The following is a 20,544-nucleotide window of genomic DNA, read 5'->3' on the forward strand; positions in this document are numbered from 1 at the left end:
ACTTACTGTCCTTTTGCTTCTGTCCCATTTCTGGGTCTATTGTTTTATTAGAATCTATTTCACTTTTCGCAATATGTTTTGTTATTCAGTTTTATCTTCCACTTTGTCTGCGCCATAGTACTCAAATAACTGCTGATATGTACAGTTTCCATTGTTATGTCTATGGTCAGCTCGTTTTCTCATGTAACTGATCATTTCTTATGTAAAGCACTGTAACACACTTGGCAATGTCTATATCATATAAAAATGCATTTATAAATACATTCCAAATTAAACCCATGATTACTAATTACAGCTCCCTCAAGCTAATGTTACCCAATCTCCTGCTGATTAGCTGTCAGTACCCACCCACGTTCTAGAAGCTTACCTTGATCACTGACCACCAGCCCAGTAATCTGCACGCTCATCTGTTACAGTGCACACTGATGCACAGGCATCTTCTAGATTACTGATAACTGCCATTTACTATTCACTAATCACCATGCCATCTGCTAACTCACCCTTGTCACTGTCTCCTCCTGCACCAGAACCTAGTGCATTCTCCTACTACCTGCTCATTTCTAGCCACTTCAAGCTTATACCAATCACTGTCTGCATATGTGGAGAAATGCAAGGATATTACTGACACTGTATTTTCAATCCATCTCCTGCTCCCTGCATGTAATACCCTGTTCCTACCTTAACATATCCTGCCAGCTTCAAGCACTCTTATGCCACTGTTTGCATATCCTTGCCAGCTGCAACTGAGCTGTCATTGGTCAACAATCTTTCTCCAGCTGCAGGCACTACATGCATAGCATGCATAAAGGCCTAGAGACCCTCGATTACTCACCTGTTCCAGGCAGAGGGCACCGCTCACATTTTCTGCCCCAACCTCTTCCTACGCGACTGCAGCAGCAGAGCTGTTTTGTGATCCGCTGGGACAGTGCCAGAGAACAGATATTGCCTCCCAGTGACCTGAAGCAAGGCCCCTCCTCTGCAGAAAGAGCTTTATCTGCTGAAAGAGTGGAGAAACAGGAGAGTATCTGAAAGTGAGGCTGGTAAACAGATTATGCTAATGGCAATGAGCCATGGCACCTCAGGTTGTAAAAAGGGGTAACAGAGCAGAAGAATAGTGAAAGAGAGACAAGGAATGCATGGAGCTTATGAAGACAAACAAGGACTAGAACACAAATTCTATCACACCCATATACAGTGCTTGTACACTAACACGATTTGTTTACTGAGTGTAGGAAAATGCCACTGGTGGCATGGTTACCCCCTACATTTTTTACTTTTGTTGATGCTAGTTTATGATTGAAAGTGTGCTGGGATCCTGCTAACCAGGCCCCAGCACCAGTGTTCTTTCTCTAAAACTGTACCTTTGTCTCCACAATTGGCACAGCCCTGGCACACAGATAAGTCCCTTGTAAGTGGTACCCCGGTACCAAGGGCCCTGTGGCCACGGAAGGTCTCTAAGGGCTGCAGCATTTATTATGCCCCCCCTGGGAACCCCTCACTCTGCACATGCACACTGCCTCACAGCTTGTGTGTGCTGGTGGGGAGAAAAAGACTAAGTCGAGAGGGCACTCTCCTCAGAGTGCCATGACCACAACCCACTGCCTGTGGCTAAGGTAAGTCACCCCTCTAGCAGGCCTTCCAGCCCTATGGTAGGGTGCACTATACCACAGGTGAGGGCATAGCTTCATGAGCACTATGCCCCTACAGTGTCTAAGCCAATTCTTATACATTGTAAGTGCAGGGTAGCCATAAGGAGTATATAGTCTGGGAGTTTGTCAAACACGAACTCCAAAGTTCCATAATGGCTACACTGAATACTGGGAAGTTTGGTATCAAACTTCTCAGCACAATAAATCCACACTGATGCCAGTGTGGGATTTGTTGAGAAATGCACACCAAGGGCATCTTAGAGATGTCCCCTGCATGCCAACCCAACTGCTAGTGCTAAGCTGACCAGTTTCTGCCACCCTGCCACATCCAGACGGGTTTCTGGCCACATGGGGTGAGTGCCTTTGTGCACTCTGTTAACAGGAACAAAGCCTATCCTGGGTGGAGGTGCCTCACACCTCCCCCTGGAGGAACTGTAACACCTGGCGGTGAGCCTCAAAGGCTCAAGCCTGGTGTTACAATGCCCCAGGGCACTCCAGCTAGTGGAGAAGCCCGCCCCCCAGACACAGCCCCTACTTTTGGCAGCAAGTCTGGAGGAAATAATGAGAAAAATAAGGAGTCACCCTCCAGCCAGAATAGCCCCTATAGCTGTCCTCTGCTGAGGAGACCCCTTCCTTAGAAAATCCTCCATCTTGCTTTGGAGGATTTCTCCCAATAGGATTAGGGATGTGCCCCCCTTCCCCAAAGGGAGGAGGCACAAGGAGGGTGTAGCCACCCTCAGGGACAGTAGCCATTGACTACTGCCCTCCAGCCCTAAACACACCCCTAAATTTAGTATTTAGGGGCGACCCTGAACCCAGGAAAACAGATTTCCTGACAACCTAAACAAGAAGAAGGACTGCTGACCTGAAAGTCCTGCAGAGAAGACGGAGACGACAACTGACTTGGCCCCAGCCCTACCGGCCTGTCTCCAGACTCAAAGAACCTGCAACAGCGACGCATCCAGCGGGACCAGCGACCTCTGCCGACTCAGAGGACTGCCCTGCAACCCAGAGGACCAAGAAACTCCTGAGGAGAGCCACACTCTCCAAACATCCACGAAGAAACCATCTTTAAAGGGACTCCTGAAGCGTGAGTTCCCAACACTCTGCACCCAAGGCACCCGGGATGTGTCCAGAGAAATCAACACTGCAGCGAGGACCCCCAGGCGACTCCCATGACGTGGACACCCTGAGACGACCTCCCTGCTCCCCCACGGCGATGCCTGCAGAGAGAATCCAGAGGCATCCCCTGACCGTGACTGCCCAGTAATAAAGAACTCGATGCCTAGAAGAAGCACTGCACCCGCAGCTCCCAGGCACCAGAGGAACCAACTACCGGTGCAGAAGTGACCAGCAGGCAGCCCTCATTGTTGCCCAGTTGATGGCTGGCCCGAGAAGCCCTCCTGTGCCCTGCCTGCATTGCCAGAGTGACCCCCGGGTCCCTCCATTGAAACCAATGCAAAACCCGACACCTACTTTGCACACTGCACACGACCGCCTCTGTGCCACTGAGGGTGTATTTTGCGTGCCTGTTTGGGACCCCCACCAGTGCTCTACAAAACCCTCCTGGTCTGCTCCCCGAGGACGCAGGTACTTAACTGCTAGCAGACTGGAACCGGAGCACCCCTAGTCTCCATAGGCGCCCATGTTATGTGGGCCCCTCTTTGACCTCTGCACCTGACCGGCCCTGTGTTGCTGGTGCTGGGTGTTTGGGGTTGACTTGAACTCCCAGCACTGGGCTGCCTATGACCCGGAGACTGAACTTGTAAGTACTTTACTTACCTGCTAAACTAACTTGTACTTACCTCCCCCAGGAACTGTTGAATTTTGCAGTGTGCACTTTTAAAATAGCGTATTGCCATTTTTGACAAAACTGTGTACATTACTGTTTTCATTCAAAGTTCTATATTTACCAATGCCAAGTACCTTACAATGTATGTATTTACTTGAAATCTGAATCTTGTGGTTCTAAAATAAATTAAGAAAATAATATTTTTCTATATAAAAAACCTATTGGCCTGGAAAGTCTTTGAGTGTGTGTTCCCATTTATTGCCTGTGTGTGTACAACAAATGCTTAACACTACCCTCTGATAAGCCTACTGCTCCACCACACTACCACAAATAGAGCATTAGTATTATCTATTATAGCCACTATCAACCTCTAAGGGGAACCCGTGAACTATGTGCACACTAACTCTCACTTTGAGATAGTATATACAGAGCCAACTTCCTACATTGGTGGGTCAGCGGTGGGGTCTAAGACTTTGCATTTGCTGGACTACTCAGGACAAACCTGATCACACAACAGAATGCCAAAATGTGTCATTAGAAACTGATTTTTGAATTTGTGACTATTTTTCTAAATTTTTAAAAGTCCTGCTAGGGTCTTGTGTAAGTCCCTGTTAGCATTTCTTTCAAAGTTTAAAAATTTGTAAAAGTTAGGATTTAAGTACTAGAAGTAGTTTTTAGTTTCTTAAAAAGTAATCCCAACTTTTAGAGTCATAATGAGTAACACAGATGAGATGGTGATGGACCCAACCTCACCCCTCATCTGTAGCTAGGGATTTCAGAGCTAAGGTCTCTCTGTAAGATAAAAAATATAAAACTGGGTCTAACCCTACCAAGGACAAGCTCCAGGAGCTCTTGGCAGAGTTCACAAGGGGCCACCCCTCTGAGATGGAGGATCCTCCCTCAAATGACTAAATTAGTGAACAGGAGGATGAATTCACCCCTCCTGTCCTAATGAGGGAGGACAGGGCTCCTAGAACCCTCTCTCCAGAAATCATTGTCAGAGAACCTGGTTCTTCCACAGGGGAGTCCAATGCCTCTGTAAGCATTGAGGGCAGCCTCAATGAAGAGGACAACCTTCTAGCAAGGATGGCCAAGAGATTAGCTTTGGAGAAGCAGCTCCTAGCTATAGAAAGGGAAAGAAATGGGTTTTACACCCATAAATGGTGGCAGCAATTTAAATAGAGTCAGAGAGAACACTGACTTCCTAAAAATCCTCAAAGGGATTTTAACTAAATATGAAGGTGATGACATCAACAAACGGTTCACAGCTTTTGAGAGGGCTTGTGCAACCAGAAAAGTAAGCAGGTCTCACTGGGGAGTTCTCCTTTGGGAAATGTGAACTGGAAAGTGTAGGGATAGACTCCTCACACTCTCTGGTAAAGACTCAGAATCCTATGACCACATGAAGGCTACCCTGATTGAGGACTTTGAATTCTCAACTGAGAAGTATAGGATTAGATTCAGGGGGGCTCACAAAACCTCGAGCCAGACCTGTGTTGATTTTGATGACTTCTCACTCAGAACACTAGGTGGCTGGATAACTGGAAATGGAGTAAGTGATTATGATGGGCTGTATAATTTATTTATGAAAGAACATCTTTTGAGTAATTGCTTCAATGATAAAGTGCATCAACATCTGGTAGACCTAGGTCCAATTTCTCCCCAAGAATTGGGAAAGAAGGCAGACCTCTGGGTCAAGACAAGGGTGACCAAGACTTCCACAGGGGTGACCAAAAGAAAGGGGTCACAAAGCCTCCCCAGGGAAAGGGTGGTCAGACATCCAAGGACAAAAACAAAGAGTCTTCTCAAGGGCCCAAAAACCTGCTCAGGAGGGTGGGCCAGAGCCTCTTGACAGTCCACAAATAGGTATAAAAGTATAAACGTTGATCCCAAGAAGGACTGGTGTCACAACTGTAGACAGCATGGACATCAAACTGGAGACAAAGCCTGCCCCAAGAAAAGTCCCAAAACTAGTACTCCAGTTAGCACTGGAATAGTCAGTCTCCAGGTGGGATCAACAGTGAGCCCAGAGCAAATCAGGGTTCACACTGAAGCTACTTTAGTCTCTGAGGGTGGGGTGGATTTAGCCACACTAGCTACCTGGCCGCCTAACATGCAAAAGCACAGGTAGCAACTCTTGATAAATGGGAATAAGGTAGAAGCCCTGAGGGATACAGGTGCCAGTGTCACCATGGTGACAGAAAAAATGGTTTCCTCAGGACAGTATCTGGCTGGACACACATATCCAGTCAAAAGTGCTGACAATGAACTAAAGTCCATCCTATGGCAATGGTGACTTTAAGAATGGGGAGGGGTCACTGGCCTGAAACAGGTGGTAGTCTCCTCCGCAATCTCAGTAGAGTGTTTGCTAGGGAATGATCTGGAGTCCTCAGCACGGGTTGAGGTAGAGCTCAAGACCCATGCAGCCATGCTGGGTATCCCTGAACTGGTGTGTGTTAAGACAAGAGCACAGAGAAGAGCACAGGGTGAAAAAGAAGTATTGGAGTCTGCAATAATGGCCCAACCTTCCAAGAGCAAAGGAAAGAAGACTGGGGGCCAGCTTCTACACAGCAAAAGAAACAGGACCTCTCTTCCCAGGAAGATGTCCTACCCCCGGAGGGAACTGAGTCCATGGAGCTGGAGCCTTATCAGGTAGAGCTCTTGGGCCCAGGGGGACCCTCGAGGGAACAGCTGTGCCAGGGAAAAAGATAGTCCCACTCTTGAAGGCCTAAGACAGCAAGTAACTGACAAGAAAAAGAAAGTGTCAGTGGATTCCCACAGGGGTCTATTGGGAGGATGGGCTCCTTTACACTGAGGCAAGAGATCCCAAACCTGGTGCCACTAGGAGAGTGGTAGTGCCTCAGGAGTTTAGAGAGTTCATCCTCACCTTAGCCCATGACATTCCCCTTGCTGGGCATTTGGGACAAACCAAGACTTGGGAGAGATTAGTCAACCATTTCTATTGGCCCAATATGTCCCAGAAGGTTAAGGAGTTTTGCAGCTCCTGTGTCACCTGTCTAGCAAGTGGCAAGACAGGTGTCCATCCAACGCTCCCCCTCATTCCACTTCCAGAGAGCTGGAGTGGACATAGTGGGTCCACTTGAACCTCCCACAGCATCAGGGAACCAATATATACTGGTAGTAGTGGATCATGCTACCAGATACCCTGAAGCGATTCCCCTAGGTTGACTACTGTCCCTGAAGTAGCCAAAGTACTCATAGGTATCTTTACCAGAGTGGGGTTTCTTAAGGAGGTGGTTTCTGACAGAGGTACCAACTTCATGTCAGCTTACCTAAAACATATGTGGAATGAGTGTGGGGTGGCTTACAAATTCACCACACCATGCCATCCACAAACCAATGGTCTTGTGCAGAGATGTAACAAGACATTGAAGGGCATGATCATGGAGCTCCCTGAAAAACTCAAAAGGAGATGGGATGTCCTCCTGCCATGCCTGCTTTTCACCTACAGAGAGGTGCCACAGAAGGGAGTAGGGTTTTCCCCCTCTGAGCTTCTGTTTGACCATCCTGTAAGGGGACCACTGGCACTTGTAAAAGAAGGCTGGAAGAGACTTCTCCGTGAGCCTAAACAAGGTGTAGTAGACTATGTGCTAGGCTTCCGCTCCAGGATGGAGGGTACATGGAAAAGAAAAGCAGAAACCTTGAGGCCAGCCAACAAATCCAGAGGTTGTGGTATGACCAAAAGGTTGCAATGGTTGAATTTCAGCCAGGACAGAAAGTCTGTGTTCTGGAGTCTGTGGCTCCCAGGGCACTCCAGGACAGATGGAGTGGCCCTTACCCAGTGCTAGAAAAGACGAGTCAGGTCACTTACTTAGTGAACCTGGGAACTAGCAGGACACCCAAGAGGGTGATCCATGTTAACCACCTTAAACTCTACAATGAAAGGGCAGACATACCCATGTTGATGGCTACTGATGAGGATCAGGAAGCAGAGAGTGAACCTCTCCCTCACCTTCTCTCAACTGACCCTAAAGATGGCTCAGTAGATGGAGTGGTCTACTCAGACACCCTCTCTATCCAACAGCAGGCTGACTGCAGGCAAGTCCTACAGCAGTTTGCTGAGCTCTTTTCTTTGACCCCCTGGTCAGACACACTTGTGTACCCATGATGTGGACACAGGAGACAGCTTACCTGTCATGAATAAAATATTCAGACAGTCTGACCAAGTCAATGAAAGCATCAAAGTGGAAGTCCAACAAGATGCTGGAATTGGGAGTTATAGAGCACTCTGACAGTCCCTGGGCTAGCCCAGTGGTCTTGGTCCCTAAACCTCATACCAATGTGGAAGAGAGAGATGAGGTTTTGTGTGGACTAAAGAGGGCTCCACTCTGTCAACAAGGCAGATGCTCACCCCATACCATACTATCAACCTCTAAGGGGAACCCTTGCACTCTGTGACACTATTTCTCACTTTGAGATAGTGTATACAGAGCCAACTTCGTACACTGAGCACATATTTAATTGAACGTTTGTGCTTTCCTGTTCCTTCTGTACTTGAACATGTATAGAAATAAAAAGCAACTGTGAGTCTTTGAAAATAAAATGTTGCTTACTTGTAATCCGAGTTCTCTGTCATTATTCACCATTTTGAAAATATTTTTGAAGTGAACGCATGACTATTAGAAACAACATTCTCCATCACCTTTAGTCAGTTTTAAAAAGTAGTACCCATTAAGCAAATTGAAACATTCAAAATTTTTCAGAAAACACCACTGTGCAACCCTTTATAAAACCCAAACCCAGGGAAATGTAGCTTCTAATAGGCTGGGTACATACAGTGCCATATTAAGACACCTCAAAACTCCAGAGCATGACAGCCTTCCCAACATACAGGGCAGGGTATGTGATGCTGTTACTTTTAATAGTGATAAGGAGAATGTCTAAAGTAGGTGGGAAGGTTTTGTATGGATTCAAAGAGTACATCCATGTCTGAGAACTACAATTACTGGTAAGCAATTTTACCTACTCTATCATAAGATTCTTCCTGATATTCATAAACAATTTGTATAGAGGAGCAACCTAAAACATGCATCATCCCAAAAAAGAGTTAAAAGAACAGGGGCAAAGGAAAAAAATGTGCAAGAAGGCCTGACTAACAAGAGTATCAGTACCAAAGTCAGAGGCTAATGAGTAGTGTTTAGCAAAAATGTAAACTGACCTCTAGGTTGCCGTCTTACAAGTATCTTGAATGGGCACACTTTGTATGAGAGCAATGGTAGCACCTTTTCCATGAGTAATATGCGCTTTAGGCTTGCCCAGAAGAGGCTTATTTGCCTCTTGACAGCAAGCAAGCAATGATGCTAGAAACAATCCATCTAGCTAGGGTTTGATTAGAACAAGCCAAACCTGTGTACTGCAACACAGTTTATAAAAAACGTTGTTTAGACTGTCGGAGTATTTAGTCTTAAGTAGGTAATATCTTGGAGCTCTATTTGTATTGAAGGTATGAGTACTGTTTCCACCGCAGAAGAATGGTTTGGAAAGAATGCAGGAAGGGAGATCATCTGATTCACATGAAATTCTGAAATTAGTTTAGGTAAAAGGAAGGGTGAGTCCTTAAAGAAACTTTGTTTTGGTGGAAGACCACTTATGGAACCTTCGAGCAGAGAGCTTGAAGTTCACTTGCACTTCTGACCGGTGTTACGGCTATGAGAAAAGCAACTTTCCATGAAGTATGTTGAAGAAGTGCTTTGTGCATTGGTTTCACAAGGGGACCTATGACCTTAGAAAGCACAGGGCCAAACTTCAGAGGGCGATGGTCTCTTTACTGGTGGGAAAAACCTCCTCACCTCCGTTAGAAAATCCTTATCACAGGCACAGTAAAAAAGGATGTATACTTGTAACATTTCCTATAAGCGATGACCACAGCAAAATGTACCTTTAAGGAAGAGAATTGAAAACCAGATTTATCTAAATTAAGAAGATAAGGCAGTATCTCCTCTTCTTAATAAGTTATTGGGCCCTCATGCGTCCGTGACACCATATGCAGAACCACTTCCATTTAAAGACAAACGATCAATGAGTAGATGGTCTATATGCTTCTTTTAAAATTTACAGACAGTCATCAGGAAAATTCAAATGTCCATATTGTAGAAACCAAGTGCTAAGCTATCACGTTCAGTGATTAAATTAAGTTCTGTTTGAGCAAAAGTCTTTTATAAGGTAGAAGTGACAGAAGAAGCAGATACGGGTACCACCACTGACTCAGCCAGACAGGTGCTACAGGGATCTTAATTTCTCACTGCATCATTCTTATGATGACTCTGAGACTTAGTTGTAATGGTGGAAAAGCAGAGGGCAGGTGAATGTCTTTGAGCAATTTATCTGAAGGGCACTGCACATGGATATAGGCTTTGGGTGCCTTAACACAAAGGGGGTCATTCTGACCCTGGCGGTAAAAGGCTCTTACCGCCGGTCAGAAGACCGCCATCATACCGCCGCGGCCGCGGTAAACCGCCACGGTCATTCTGACCCACAACTGCCAAACCGCCAAAAACCCGACATCCACTGAAGCCCGCCTCATCAGCGGTCAGCGATAAACTGGAGCTGACCAAACCTCCACCGTCACGCCAACACAAACACGCCTATGCCATTACGACCCACGAATCCACGCGGCGGTCTTTCAACCGCGGTATTCCATTGGCGGTACACACCGCCGCGCTCAAAATACACACACCTTTACAAAACATAGCCACATTGGACAATTCGAAATACACACACCTGATACACATACACACACCACACCCGCACACCCATCACCATATAAAACACACACCCACATCACCCACAAACCCCCACAAATCGAAATTCAGAGACAAGGCGCAATACACAGAGAGAGAGCACAGGGAACGCAAAGCACAACACACACAGGAACCCCACACCACATCTACGCACAAAACACCACACACCACCACACTCATCACCACAAACACCACCCCACACCTCATCCACACCACCCCATGGCACCCCAAAGACACCCCAGGTTCTCGGACCAAGAACTCAGGGTCATGGTGGAGGAAATAATCAGGGTAGAGCCCCAGCTCTTCAGCACACAGGTGCAGCACACCACAATAGCCAGGAAGGCGGAGCTATGGCAAAGGATCGTCGACAGGGTCAACGCTGTGGGACAGCATCCCAGAAATCGGGAAGACATCCGAAAACGCTGGAACGACCTACGGGGGAAGGTGCGGTTGATGGTGTCAAGATACAACATCGCTGTGCAGAAGACTGGCGGCGGACCCCCACCAACTCCACCCGAATTCACAGCATGGGAGCAAGAGGTCTTGAACATCCTGCATCCTGAGGGTCTCGCTGGAGTAGGCGGAAGAATGGACTCTGGTAAGTCTAATCTCAACTACTTCACCCCCCCCCAACCACCATCATGCCAACCCACACCCCCACCCTCACCCCTAACCCCCCAGCACACATACTCCCTGTTAATGTCTCACCAGCACAACCCACCCAACCCAACCCCAACCCCTGAATGCCAACACAAACCATGGACACCCATCACCTAAGCATGACCACTGCACATACCCATCCCCCCCACAAACCACCCTCACAGCTCCTCCCACATGGGACTGCCAGCACTGGAGGACAAGGGCACCCACAAATCACACGCCATGGCACACACAAAATCAATAACCATACTCTTTTACCCCTGCAGGGCCCGAACGCCAACACACCGGCCAGGAGGGTCCAGATTTGTCCATCCCACCCCCAGAACAGGCCCCCAGTGATGACAGCAGCTCTGTCGACCTAGAACCTGATGACCAGCCCGGACCATCGGGGACCTCTGGACAGTTGGTTACCCTCAGTCAGCCCCAGGCCACAGCAGACCTACCCCCCTCAGGAAACACCAGCACAGCACCCACCCAGCGGGCCCATGCTTCTGTCTCCAGGACAGGTCAAGCAGCGGTGTGTCTACCAGTACAGGGCACCCAGGGTAACCGACAACCCCAACAACAACAGGGACCTGGGGGCACTGGTAGTGGGCACACCGTCCAGGGGACAGAGGCCCAGGAACAAAGAGGAACTGGGAGGGCTGCTGTGCGACAGAGGGAGGACAGGCCTAGGGAACCCACTGTCCAAGAGGCCCTCACCACCATCATGGGAGCATACCACCACTCCCAAGAGACGATGGCGACGGTCCTGGCCAGGTTCCAGGAGATCCAGGCCATGCAGGAGGGCCAGTACATGGGGTTCCGGGAAGAACTGCGCAGCATCAGTTCCGCAATGGGTACAATCGTGGTAGCACTCAACCAGATTGTCACCACATTGCGGGACCATGTGGCCCCCCAAAGGGCCCCTGCCACTAGCATGGAGGAAGAACAGCCCACCACCTCTGCCGGCGCTAGTGGTCAGGAGGCCCCGACACAACAGCAACGGCCCTCCCGGACCCCACCCCCTGCAGAACAAGAACCACCCCGCAAGAAAGGCCTGAGATCGAGGAAGAAGACAGAGCAGGATGTCAAGACCCCCGCCATGCACGGAAACCCCCGGATGTCATCCCACTGTCCCACTTGTTCACCCTGTCCAACCTTGAACTGCCCCTGCTCCACCTTCCACAAGCATATGGACAATGGACCTGTAGGAACGACAGTCTGGACACTGCCATGGACATGCCTCCACCATCACCCATCACCCTTTTTGAACTATACACCTATTTTAAAACTTCAATAAACACAATTATTGCACATTAACCAACTGGATTCTGCTATCTATTTATTTAAACCAAATGTATTCGATATAACCAACAAAACATTTCTAGTTACATTGTGATGACAACATACCAGTGTCACACAGCGGTAGTCCATGGGGAAAAAAACCAGAGGGCACTCCGTGGGGATCAGATCACTGAAATAGGAAGTGATATACACAACTAAGTTACCATACATTGGGGTGAAAGGTCAGACAGTAGAGAGCCACTACAGTTACAGATATAATACAAGGCAGGAGTAGATTATTACCTGTGTGTCACTGGAAATACTGCAGTATCACTCTGTCCCTGTTGTCTGTGTCGTCCTCTTCGTCTTCCTCCTCTTCACTCTCCGCAGGCTCCACAGCGGCCACAACACCACCATCTGGACCATCCTCCTGCAGGAAAGGCACCTGGCGTCGCAAAGCCAGGTTGTGAAGCATGCAGCAGGCCACGATGATATGACACACCTTCCTTGGTGAGTACATTAGGGATCCGCCAGTCATATGCAGGCACCTAAACCTGGCCTTCAGGAGGCCGAAGGTCCGCTCAATCACCCTCCTGGTACGCCCATGGGCCTCATTGTACCGTTCCTCTGCCCTGGTCCTGGGATTCCTCACTGGGGTCAATAGCCAAGGCAGGTTTGGGTAACCAGAGTCCCCAATTAGCCACACACGGTGTCTCTGTAGCAGTTCCATCACATAAGGGATGTTGCTATTTCGCATGATGTACGCGTCATGCACTGACCCTGGGAACTTGGCATTTAAATGGGAGATGTACTGGTCAGCCAAACAGACCACCTGGACATTCATCGAATGATAATGTTTTCGGTTCCTGTACACCTGCTCATCGTCTTTTGGGGGAACCAAAGCCACATGGGTACCATCAATGGCACCAATGATATTGGGAATGTGTCCAAGGGCATAGAAATCACCCTTCACTGTAGGCAAGTCACCCACCTCAGGGAAAATGATGTAGCTCCGCATGTATTTCATCAGGGCAGACAACACTCTGGACAACACCTTTGAAAACATAGGCTGAGACATCCCAGATGAAATGGCCACGGTAGTTTGAAATGATCCACTGGCAAAAAAATGCAGTACTGACAGCACCTGCACTAGAGGCGGAATCCCTGTGGGTTGGCGGATGGGTGACATCAGGTCTGGCTCCAGCTGGGCACACAGTTCCTGTATAGTGGCACGGTTGAGTCTGTAGGTGAGTATGACGTGTCTTTCTTCCATTGTCGACAGGTCCACCAGCGGTCTGTACACGGGAAGATTCCTCCGTCTCCTCGCAAGTCCCAGCGGACGATGCCTAGGAAGGACAACATGGAGCACAGAGTCAAGCAACCCACAGGTAAGTGCCCACAGCATGCACAGTACACGAATCTCTCGGGATTGAATGGCTAGTATGATTGTCGGTGCAAGGCCTAGCCATGTGTGACGCAGTAGGAATAGAGCCATGTGAGCCCTTGAAATGGCGGCTGCCTGACCTGTGAAGTGTGACAATGTGAAGTGAGGTCATTGCGCAAGCGTGGCACACCGTTGCGGTAGGCGGTCGCAGTCCGCGGCGCAAAGCCGCATTGGACAACATTGAACCCTATGGGTTTCAGGAGCCAATGGCGGTGAGCGCCGGCGGTCGCGGTACGCACCGCCGCGGTACGCACCGCCGTGGCACGCACCGCCGCAGCCGTAACTGCCATTTTCTCTCTGCTTGATCACACGAGACCTGAGCATCCACAGGAGAGGACCTATACTGCAAGTGCTGCTGTGACCTCGGTCTGGAAGTGACAATGGCTGCTGCGACTGGGGAAAGGGCCCCCGCCTTCAGTTCCGAGGAGTTGGAGAAGCTCGTGGACGGGGTCCTCCCCCAGTATGCGCTACTCTACGGGCCTCCAGACCAACAGGTGAGTACACGGGGGGCAATGCATAGTGCCCAATGCCTGGGCTGAGTGGGGAGGATGTACGATGGAGGGGAGGGCAGCGAATGACGAATGCATGGCATGACAGATGAGAGCATGTGCCACATGGCAAGGTTGGGGAGGGGGGCCACTCACATCGAGCATGCAGAAAAGTGATGATGTTTCTCTTCCCCCCCTGTACATGTCACATAGGTCAGCGCCCATCAGAAGATTGACATTTGGCGTGCCATCGCCAAGGACGTCCGGGCCCTGGGGGTCCACACCAGAAGGGGCACCCACTGCCGCAAGAGGTGGGAGGACATCCACCGCGGGAGCAGGAAGACGGCGGAGGCTCTGCTGGGGATGGCCTCCCAACCTAGGAGGGGTGCCAGTCGTACCTTGACCCCCCTGATGTCCCGGATCCTGGCGGTGGCCTACCCCGATTTAGATGGGCGCTTGAGGACATCACAGCAGACACAAGGGGGTGAGTACCAGCACATTCAGCTATTTTGCGCGCAGTGGAGGTGCCTGGGTGGGGGAGGAGGGCTGTGGGTATCCCTAGGCCAAGGCGATTTCTGTAGGATAGGCCCGTCCGTGAGGTATGGTCTTGTGCCCCCGCCCCCCACCTCTGTAGGGTGCCTAGTAATGCGATTCATGGACCAGTGTATACTGTGTGGGCAGTTGTCGCCCATAGGCTTGTAGGGCATGTCCCAGTGAATGAGTAGTGTACCCCAAGTGCGCAGCGTAGTGCAGGGGGCTTCTGTGTCTGTCCTCTCCGCCAACGGTGTCCCCAATGCATGCACTCAACTTGTCTTTATGTTTCCCCCCCCCACTCCCCCATTTTCTTTGTTTTTCTGTGAATGTGTGCATTAGCATCATCAGGCGGAGGAGAAGTGGCATCGGCGCAAGAGGGAGCTGCATCTCACATGGCCCCGGAGGGCCATGCAACGGACTCCGACATGACCAGTGAGACGGAGGGCGAGGGGGGCTCCACCACGGGGACCCGTGGAGACGTCAGCGACACCGACACGTCCTCGGAAGGGAGCTCCCTTGCGGTGGCGGCAACATCCGTGCCCACCGATCCTACAGGTACAGCCGCCACCCAGCGCACCAGCTCCGCCCTCCCAGCAGCCCCTTGGCCTTCGGCCCGTGGCCGCAAGGCCAGGAAGCCGGCCATCTCCTTCGCCCCAGGCACCTCAGGCCCTGCCCCAGTCACCCCTGCTGCCCTCAGTGAGGAGGTCATTGACCTCCTGAGGACCATCATTGTTGAGCAGTCTACCCTTTTGAATGCCATCCAGGGTGTGGAGAGGGAGGTGCATCAAAGCAATGCATACCTGGAGGGCCTTCATTCGGGTCAGGCTGCCCATCAACGATCGTTCAACGCTCTGGCCTCAGCACTGACGGCAGCGATTGTCCCTGTCTCCAGCCTCCCTCTTCTGACTCCCTCCACCCAGTCCCACTCCCCTGTTCCTCTGCCTATCCCATCCACACCTACAGACCAGCCTGCACACACCTCAACACCCAAGGGCAGCTCATCCAGACATAAGCACCACAGGACACACAAGCATTCACCCAAGCAACATCCAGATGCAGACATGCCAACAGTCACTACCTCCTCTGTGTCCCCCACCTCCTCGTCTCCCTCCTCCCTCCCTGTGACGTCTTCACACACACCTGCAAGCACACCACCATCAGCCATTGCACCCATCACCAGCACATCCTCCAGACCAGTCCGCACAAGTGCAGTCACCACCCCCACTGCCATGTACACGTCCCCTGTGTCCTCTCCCAGTGTGTCTGTCACCCCCGCTTCCCAACCACACAAACGCAGGCAGGCACCCAAACAACAGCCATCCATCTCACGTCAGCCTCCTGCCCAAGCACCTGCACCCAAAGACAGCACACTTCACTCTCCTACAACCACATCCTCTTCCTCCACTCCCATACCCACTCCAGCTACCCTTCCCATGGCTCCAAAGAAAATTTTCCTCTCTAAAGTGGACCTCTTTTCCTCACCTGACCCACCCCCTCCATCCCGTAAGAGTTCCACAAACACCTCAGCCACCACCAGCCCAGCAACTCCCAAGAACGTCGTGCCTGGTTTTTGGAGACCGCCCTTTCCTTGGGCTGGGACATCGTCCAGCAGCAAAGGCACAGCCAGCCCCCCCCCCCTGGGAAGAGGAGCAAAAAACTGAAGGGCAGGCGCGACAGGCCTGATACGCCTGCCCCCAAGGAGGGTAGCCTTGCACCGTCACCTGCCACATCGGGTAAGGGAGCCAAGGGCCACGGACAGTCTGCCAAGGAGGGCAAGGGCAGCAAGGAGCAAAAGGCAGGGAGCAGCCGACCTGGCCATGAGGGCCCCACCAGCCCCATTCCGGGGGTATCGGAGGAGAGCCAGGGCCCCAGGACTCCATCACAGGAGGGCCCCGCAACGGAAAGGTCCGATGCAGACTGAGCGGCAAGTATTGGCCAGGTGTGGTTCACTGGAAACACAAGACAGGCACTGCTGAACAGGGCCCCGCCGTCTCAAGCACCGCTGAACAGGGCCCGCCGTGACCAGAACCACTGAACAGGGCCCCGCCGTGAGGAGCACCGCTGAACAGGGCCCTGCCGTGACCAGAACCGCTGAACAGGGCCCCGCCGTGAGGAGCACTGCTGAACATGGCCCCGCCGTGAGAAGCACCGCTGAACAGGGCCCCGCCGTGAGGAGCACCGCTGAACAGGGCCCCGCCGTGACCAGAACCGCTGACCAGGGCCCCGCCGCGAGGAGCACCGCTGAACAGGGCCCTGCCGTGAGAAGCACCGCTGAACAGGGCCCCGCCGTGAGGAGCACCGCTGAACAGGGCCCCGCCGTGAGGAGCACTGCTGAACATGGCCCCGCCGTGAGAAGCACCGCTGAACAGGGCCCCGCCGTGAGGAGCACCGCTGAACAGGGCCCCGCCGTGACCAGAACCGCTGACCAGGGCCCCGCCGCGAGGAGCACCGCTGAACAGGGCCCTGCCGTGAGAAGCACCGCTGAACAGGGCCCCGCCGTGAGGAGCACCGCTGAACAGGGCCCCGCCGTGAGGAGCACTGCTGAACAGGGCCCCGCCGTGAGGAGCCCCGCTGAACAGGGCCCTTCCTGTCAGGCACCGCTCCGCTGGGCCCTTCCTGTCAAGCACCGCTCCGCTGGGCCCTTCCTGTCAAGCACCGCTGCGCTGGGCCCTTCATCTCAAGCACCGCTCCGCTGGGCACCGCCGTCTCAAGCACCGCTGCACTGGGCCCTTCATCTCATGCACCGCTCCGCTGGGCCCTTCATCTCAAGCACCGCTGCGCTGGGCCCTTCCTGTCAAGCACCACTCCGCTGGGCCCTTCCTGTCAAGCACCGCTCCGCTCGGCCCTTCCTGTCAAGCGCCGCTCCGCTGGGCCCTTGCTGTCAAGCACCGCTCCGCTGCGCCCTTCATCTCAAGCACCGCTGCGCTGGGCCCTTCCTGTCAAGCACCGCTCCGCTGGGCCCTTCATCTCAAGCACCGCTGCGCTGGGCCCTTCCTGTCAAGCACCGCTCCGCTGGGCCCTTCCTGTCAAGCGCTGCTCCGCTGGGCCCTTCATCTCAAGCACCGCTCCGCTGGGCAACGCCGTCTCAAGCACCGCTCCGCTGGGCCCTTCCTGTCAAGCACCGCTCCACTGGGCCCTTCCTGTCAAGCACCGCTCCGCTGGGCCCTTCCTGTCAAGCACCGCTCCGCTGGGCCCTTCATCTCAAGCACCGCTCCGCTGGGCACCGCCGTCTCAAGCACCGCTCCGCTGGGCCCTTCCTGTCAAGCACCGCTCCGCTGGGCCCTTCCTGTCAAGCACCGCTCCGCTGGGCCCTTCCTGTCAAGCACCGCTCCGCTGGGCCCTTCCTGTCAAGCGCCGCTCCGCTGGGCCCTTCATCTCAAGCACCGCTCCGCTGGGCACCGCTCCGCTGGGCCCTTCCTGTCAAGCACCGCTCCGCTGGGCCCTTCCTGTCAAGCACCGCTCCGCTGGGCCCTTCCTGTCAAGCGCCGCTCTGCTGGGCCCTTCATCTCAAGCACCGCTCCGCTGGGCACCGCCGTCTCAAGCACCGCTCCGCTGGGCCCTTCATCTCAAGCACCGCTCCGCTGGGCCCTTCCTGTCAAGCACTGCTTCGCTGGGCCCTTCCTGTCAAGCACCGCTCCGCTGGGCCCTTCCTGTCAAGCACCGCTGGCCCATTGGCAGTCCCGTTTCTGTGTCGGGCAGGCCTTCACGACGCACTCTGCCCACCATGCCTCCTCCATGACCAGTGGTCTCTGTAATCCACCTGATGGACTGTGGCTTTGCACTCCCCAGGATGTAACAGTGGGCAATCCACCCACTGTAGAGACTTGTGAGACTGTGGCTTTGCACTCCCCAGGATGGCACAGTGGGCAATCCACCCACTGTAGAGACTTGTGAGACTGTGGCTTTGCACTCCCCAGGATGGCACAGTGCGCATGGAGGCCCTTCGTGGATCTGGCGTTGTGGACTCGTGTGGCTGAGGTGCCCCCCCTTCCCTTCCCCCTGAGGTGCCTGTCTTTTTATTTTAGTGATGCCCCAGCAGTGTTCTCTCCAATGGACTCGATCTCGTGTGTGGGCTTTGCCCATGTGTTGCTGCACATTGGCCCACGGACATTTGGACTTTGAATGACTGGGCCGGACTTTTGCTACTTGTATGGATATAGTTCTAGATGTGTATTCATTCTTCATATATTGCTAAGGTCGCTATACTTTATTGTTGCAATAATATGGTTCTACTATTACATTCATTGCCTTTTGTCTTTGTTTTTTTTGGGGGGGGGGTTGGGGGTGTCACTCTGACTTTTTAATCTGCATTGGTGTGTAGGTATTTCGGTGGGGGTCAGGGTGGGGGTGGGTGTGTGGCGTATGTGTGTGCCCGTAACCTTTCCTCCTCCCCCCTCCCCTGTGTCGTAGGTGCAGTACTCACCGTTGTCGTCTGCGGCGAGGTTCGTGATCCTGGAAGAAGAGCAGGAAGGCAATGGCTGGGAGGATGTGGAGTTCGGGTTCCATGCTGTTCCGATTCCGCGTGGAGTGTGTCGAGGTAAGCGTTTTCCATTGGAGATGTCTGTTTCCGCCGTGTTTTTATCGGCGGGGCTCCCGTCCCGGAAAAGGTGGCGGATTGGTGAGTCGTGATAGGGTGGGCGGTACATTGTCTGCCGCCTGCCTGTTGCCGGTGACCGCCGCGCTGTTTGTTTGTACCGCCGTGGCGGTCGGAGTGTTAATGCGGCGGCCCGTGTTGGCGGTTCCCGCCAGGGTCAGAATTCATATTTTTAGGCCGCCAGCCTGTTGGCGGGTTGGCCGCCGCTTTAACACTGACCGCCAGGGTCAGAATGACCCCCAAAGTCATTTCACTTCTTCTCCTGTGGCAAACATATCTATTGCTGAAGTGCCCCATACGTAGATCTTTTGAAGAATTACATCATTTGTATTGTTCCAGCAGATGTCTGCTGAATTTGCCTGTCTTTGGAAACCCTACAGCATAGTCTGCTGTACCCACCACTTTAGGGACTTAGGCCCTCATTACAACCCTGGCAGTAAATCCTGCTTACCGTCGTGCTGACGGCCCCCAACATACCGTTGCAGCAGCGGAAATCCACTACAGGTATTATGACCCACATCTCGTAATCCACCACAATACAGACACCCACACAAGTCTGCCGCACCAAAGGTCAGTGATAAACTGGCAATAGCAAAACCAACACTGTCACACCAACAGAAATACGCCCACACTATCACGACCCATGAATCAACACAGCGGTCATTCAACTGCAGTAATCCATTGGCGGTACACACCGCCGCGCTCAAAATACACACACATTTACAAAACACAACCACATTGGACAATTCAAAATACACACACCTGATACACATACACACACCACACCCAAACACTCACACCACTATAAAACACCCACCCACACTACCCACAACCCTTACAACAACAGTTTTGGAAGAAGCAGAGAGATAGAGAATAGCAAAGACAACACCAGCATCCAGAGGCACACAACACCATCACTCAATCAACATCCACGCACCTCAAAGAACACACCCCAACACATCACATCACACATCACAACAAACATCACCTCACACATCACCCACACCACATTATGGCACCTCAAAGACACCCCAGGGTTTCTGAGGAGGAGCTCAGGGTCATGGTGGAGGAAATCATCCGGGTAGAGCCACAGCTATTCGGATCACAGGTGCAGCAGACATCCATTGCAAGGAAGATGGAGCTATGGCGGAGAATTGTCAACAGGGTCAATGCAGAGGGACAGCATCCAAGAACACGGGATGACATCAGGGAGAGGTGGAATGACCTACGGGAGAAGGTGCGTTCTGTGGTATCCAGACACCAGGTAGCTATACAGAGGACTGGCGGTGGACCCCCACAACTAACAACATGGGAGGAGCAAGTCTTGGCGATCATGCATCCTGAGGGATCTGGCAG

General features: G+C 52.2%; 1 protein-coding gene across 5 annotated transcripts in view; it reads right to left on the reverse strand.

Moving 5' to 3' along the window:
* LTBP2 (latent transforming growth factor beta binding protein 2) overlaps positions 1 to 20,544 on the reverse strand; it is a 1,514,902-nt gene that overhangs the window by 523,844 nt on the left and 970,514 nt on the right. For 4 of the 5 annotated variants that reach the window (XM_069208495.1, XM_069208494.1, XM_069208493.1 and 1 more), the window contains one exon: positions 833 to 997. In XM_069208495.1, the coding sequence (XP_069064596.1) occupies positions 833 to 997 (165 nt within the window). The remainder of the gene's footprint in view (positions 1 to 832; positions 998 to 20,544) is intronic. The other variant, XM_069208492.1, reaches the window with a different exon arrangement.

Source organism: Pleurodeles waltl, chromosome 9, assembly GCF_031143425.1.
Source record: "Pleurodeles waltl isolate 20211129_DDA chromosome 9, aPleWal1.hap1.20221129, whole genome shotgun sequence".
Classification (NCBI taxonomy): domain Eukaryota; kingdom Metazoa; phylum Chordata; class Amphibia; order Caudata; family Salamandridae; genus Pleurodeles; species Pleurodeles waltl.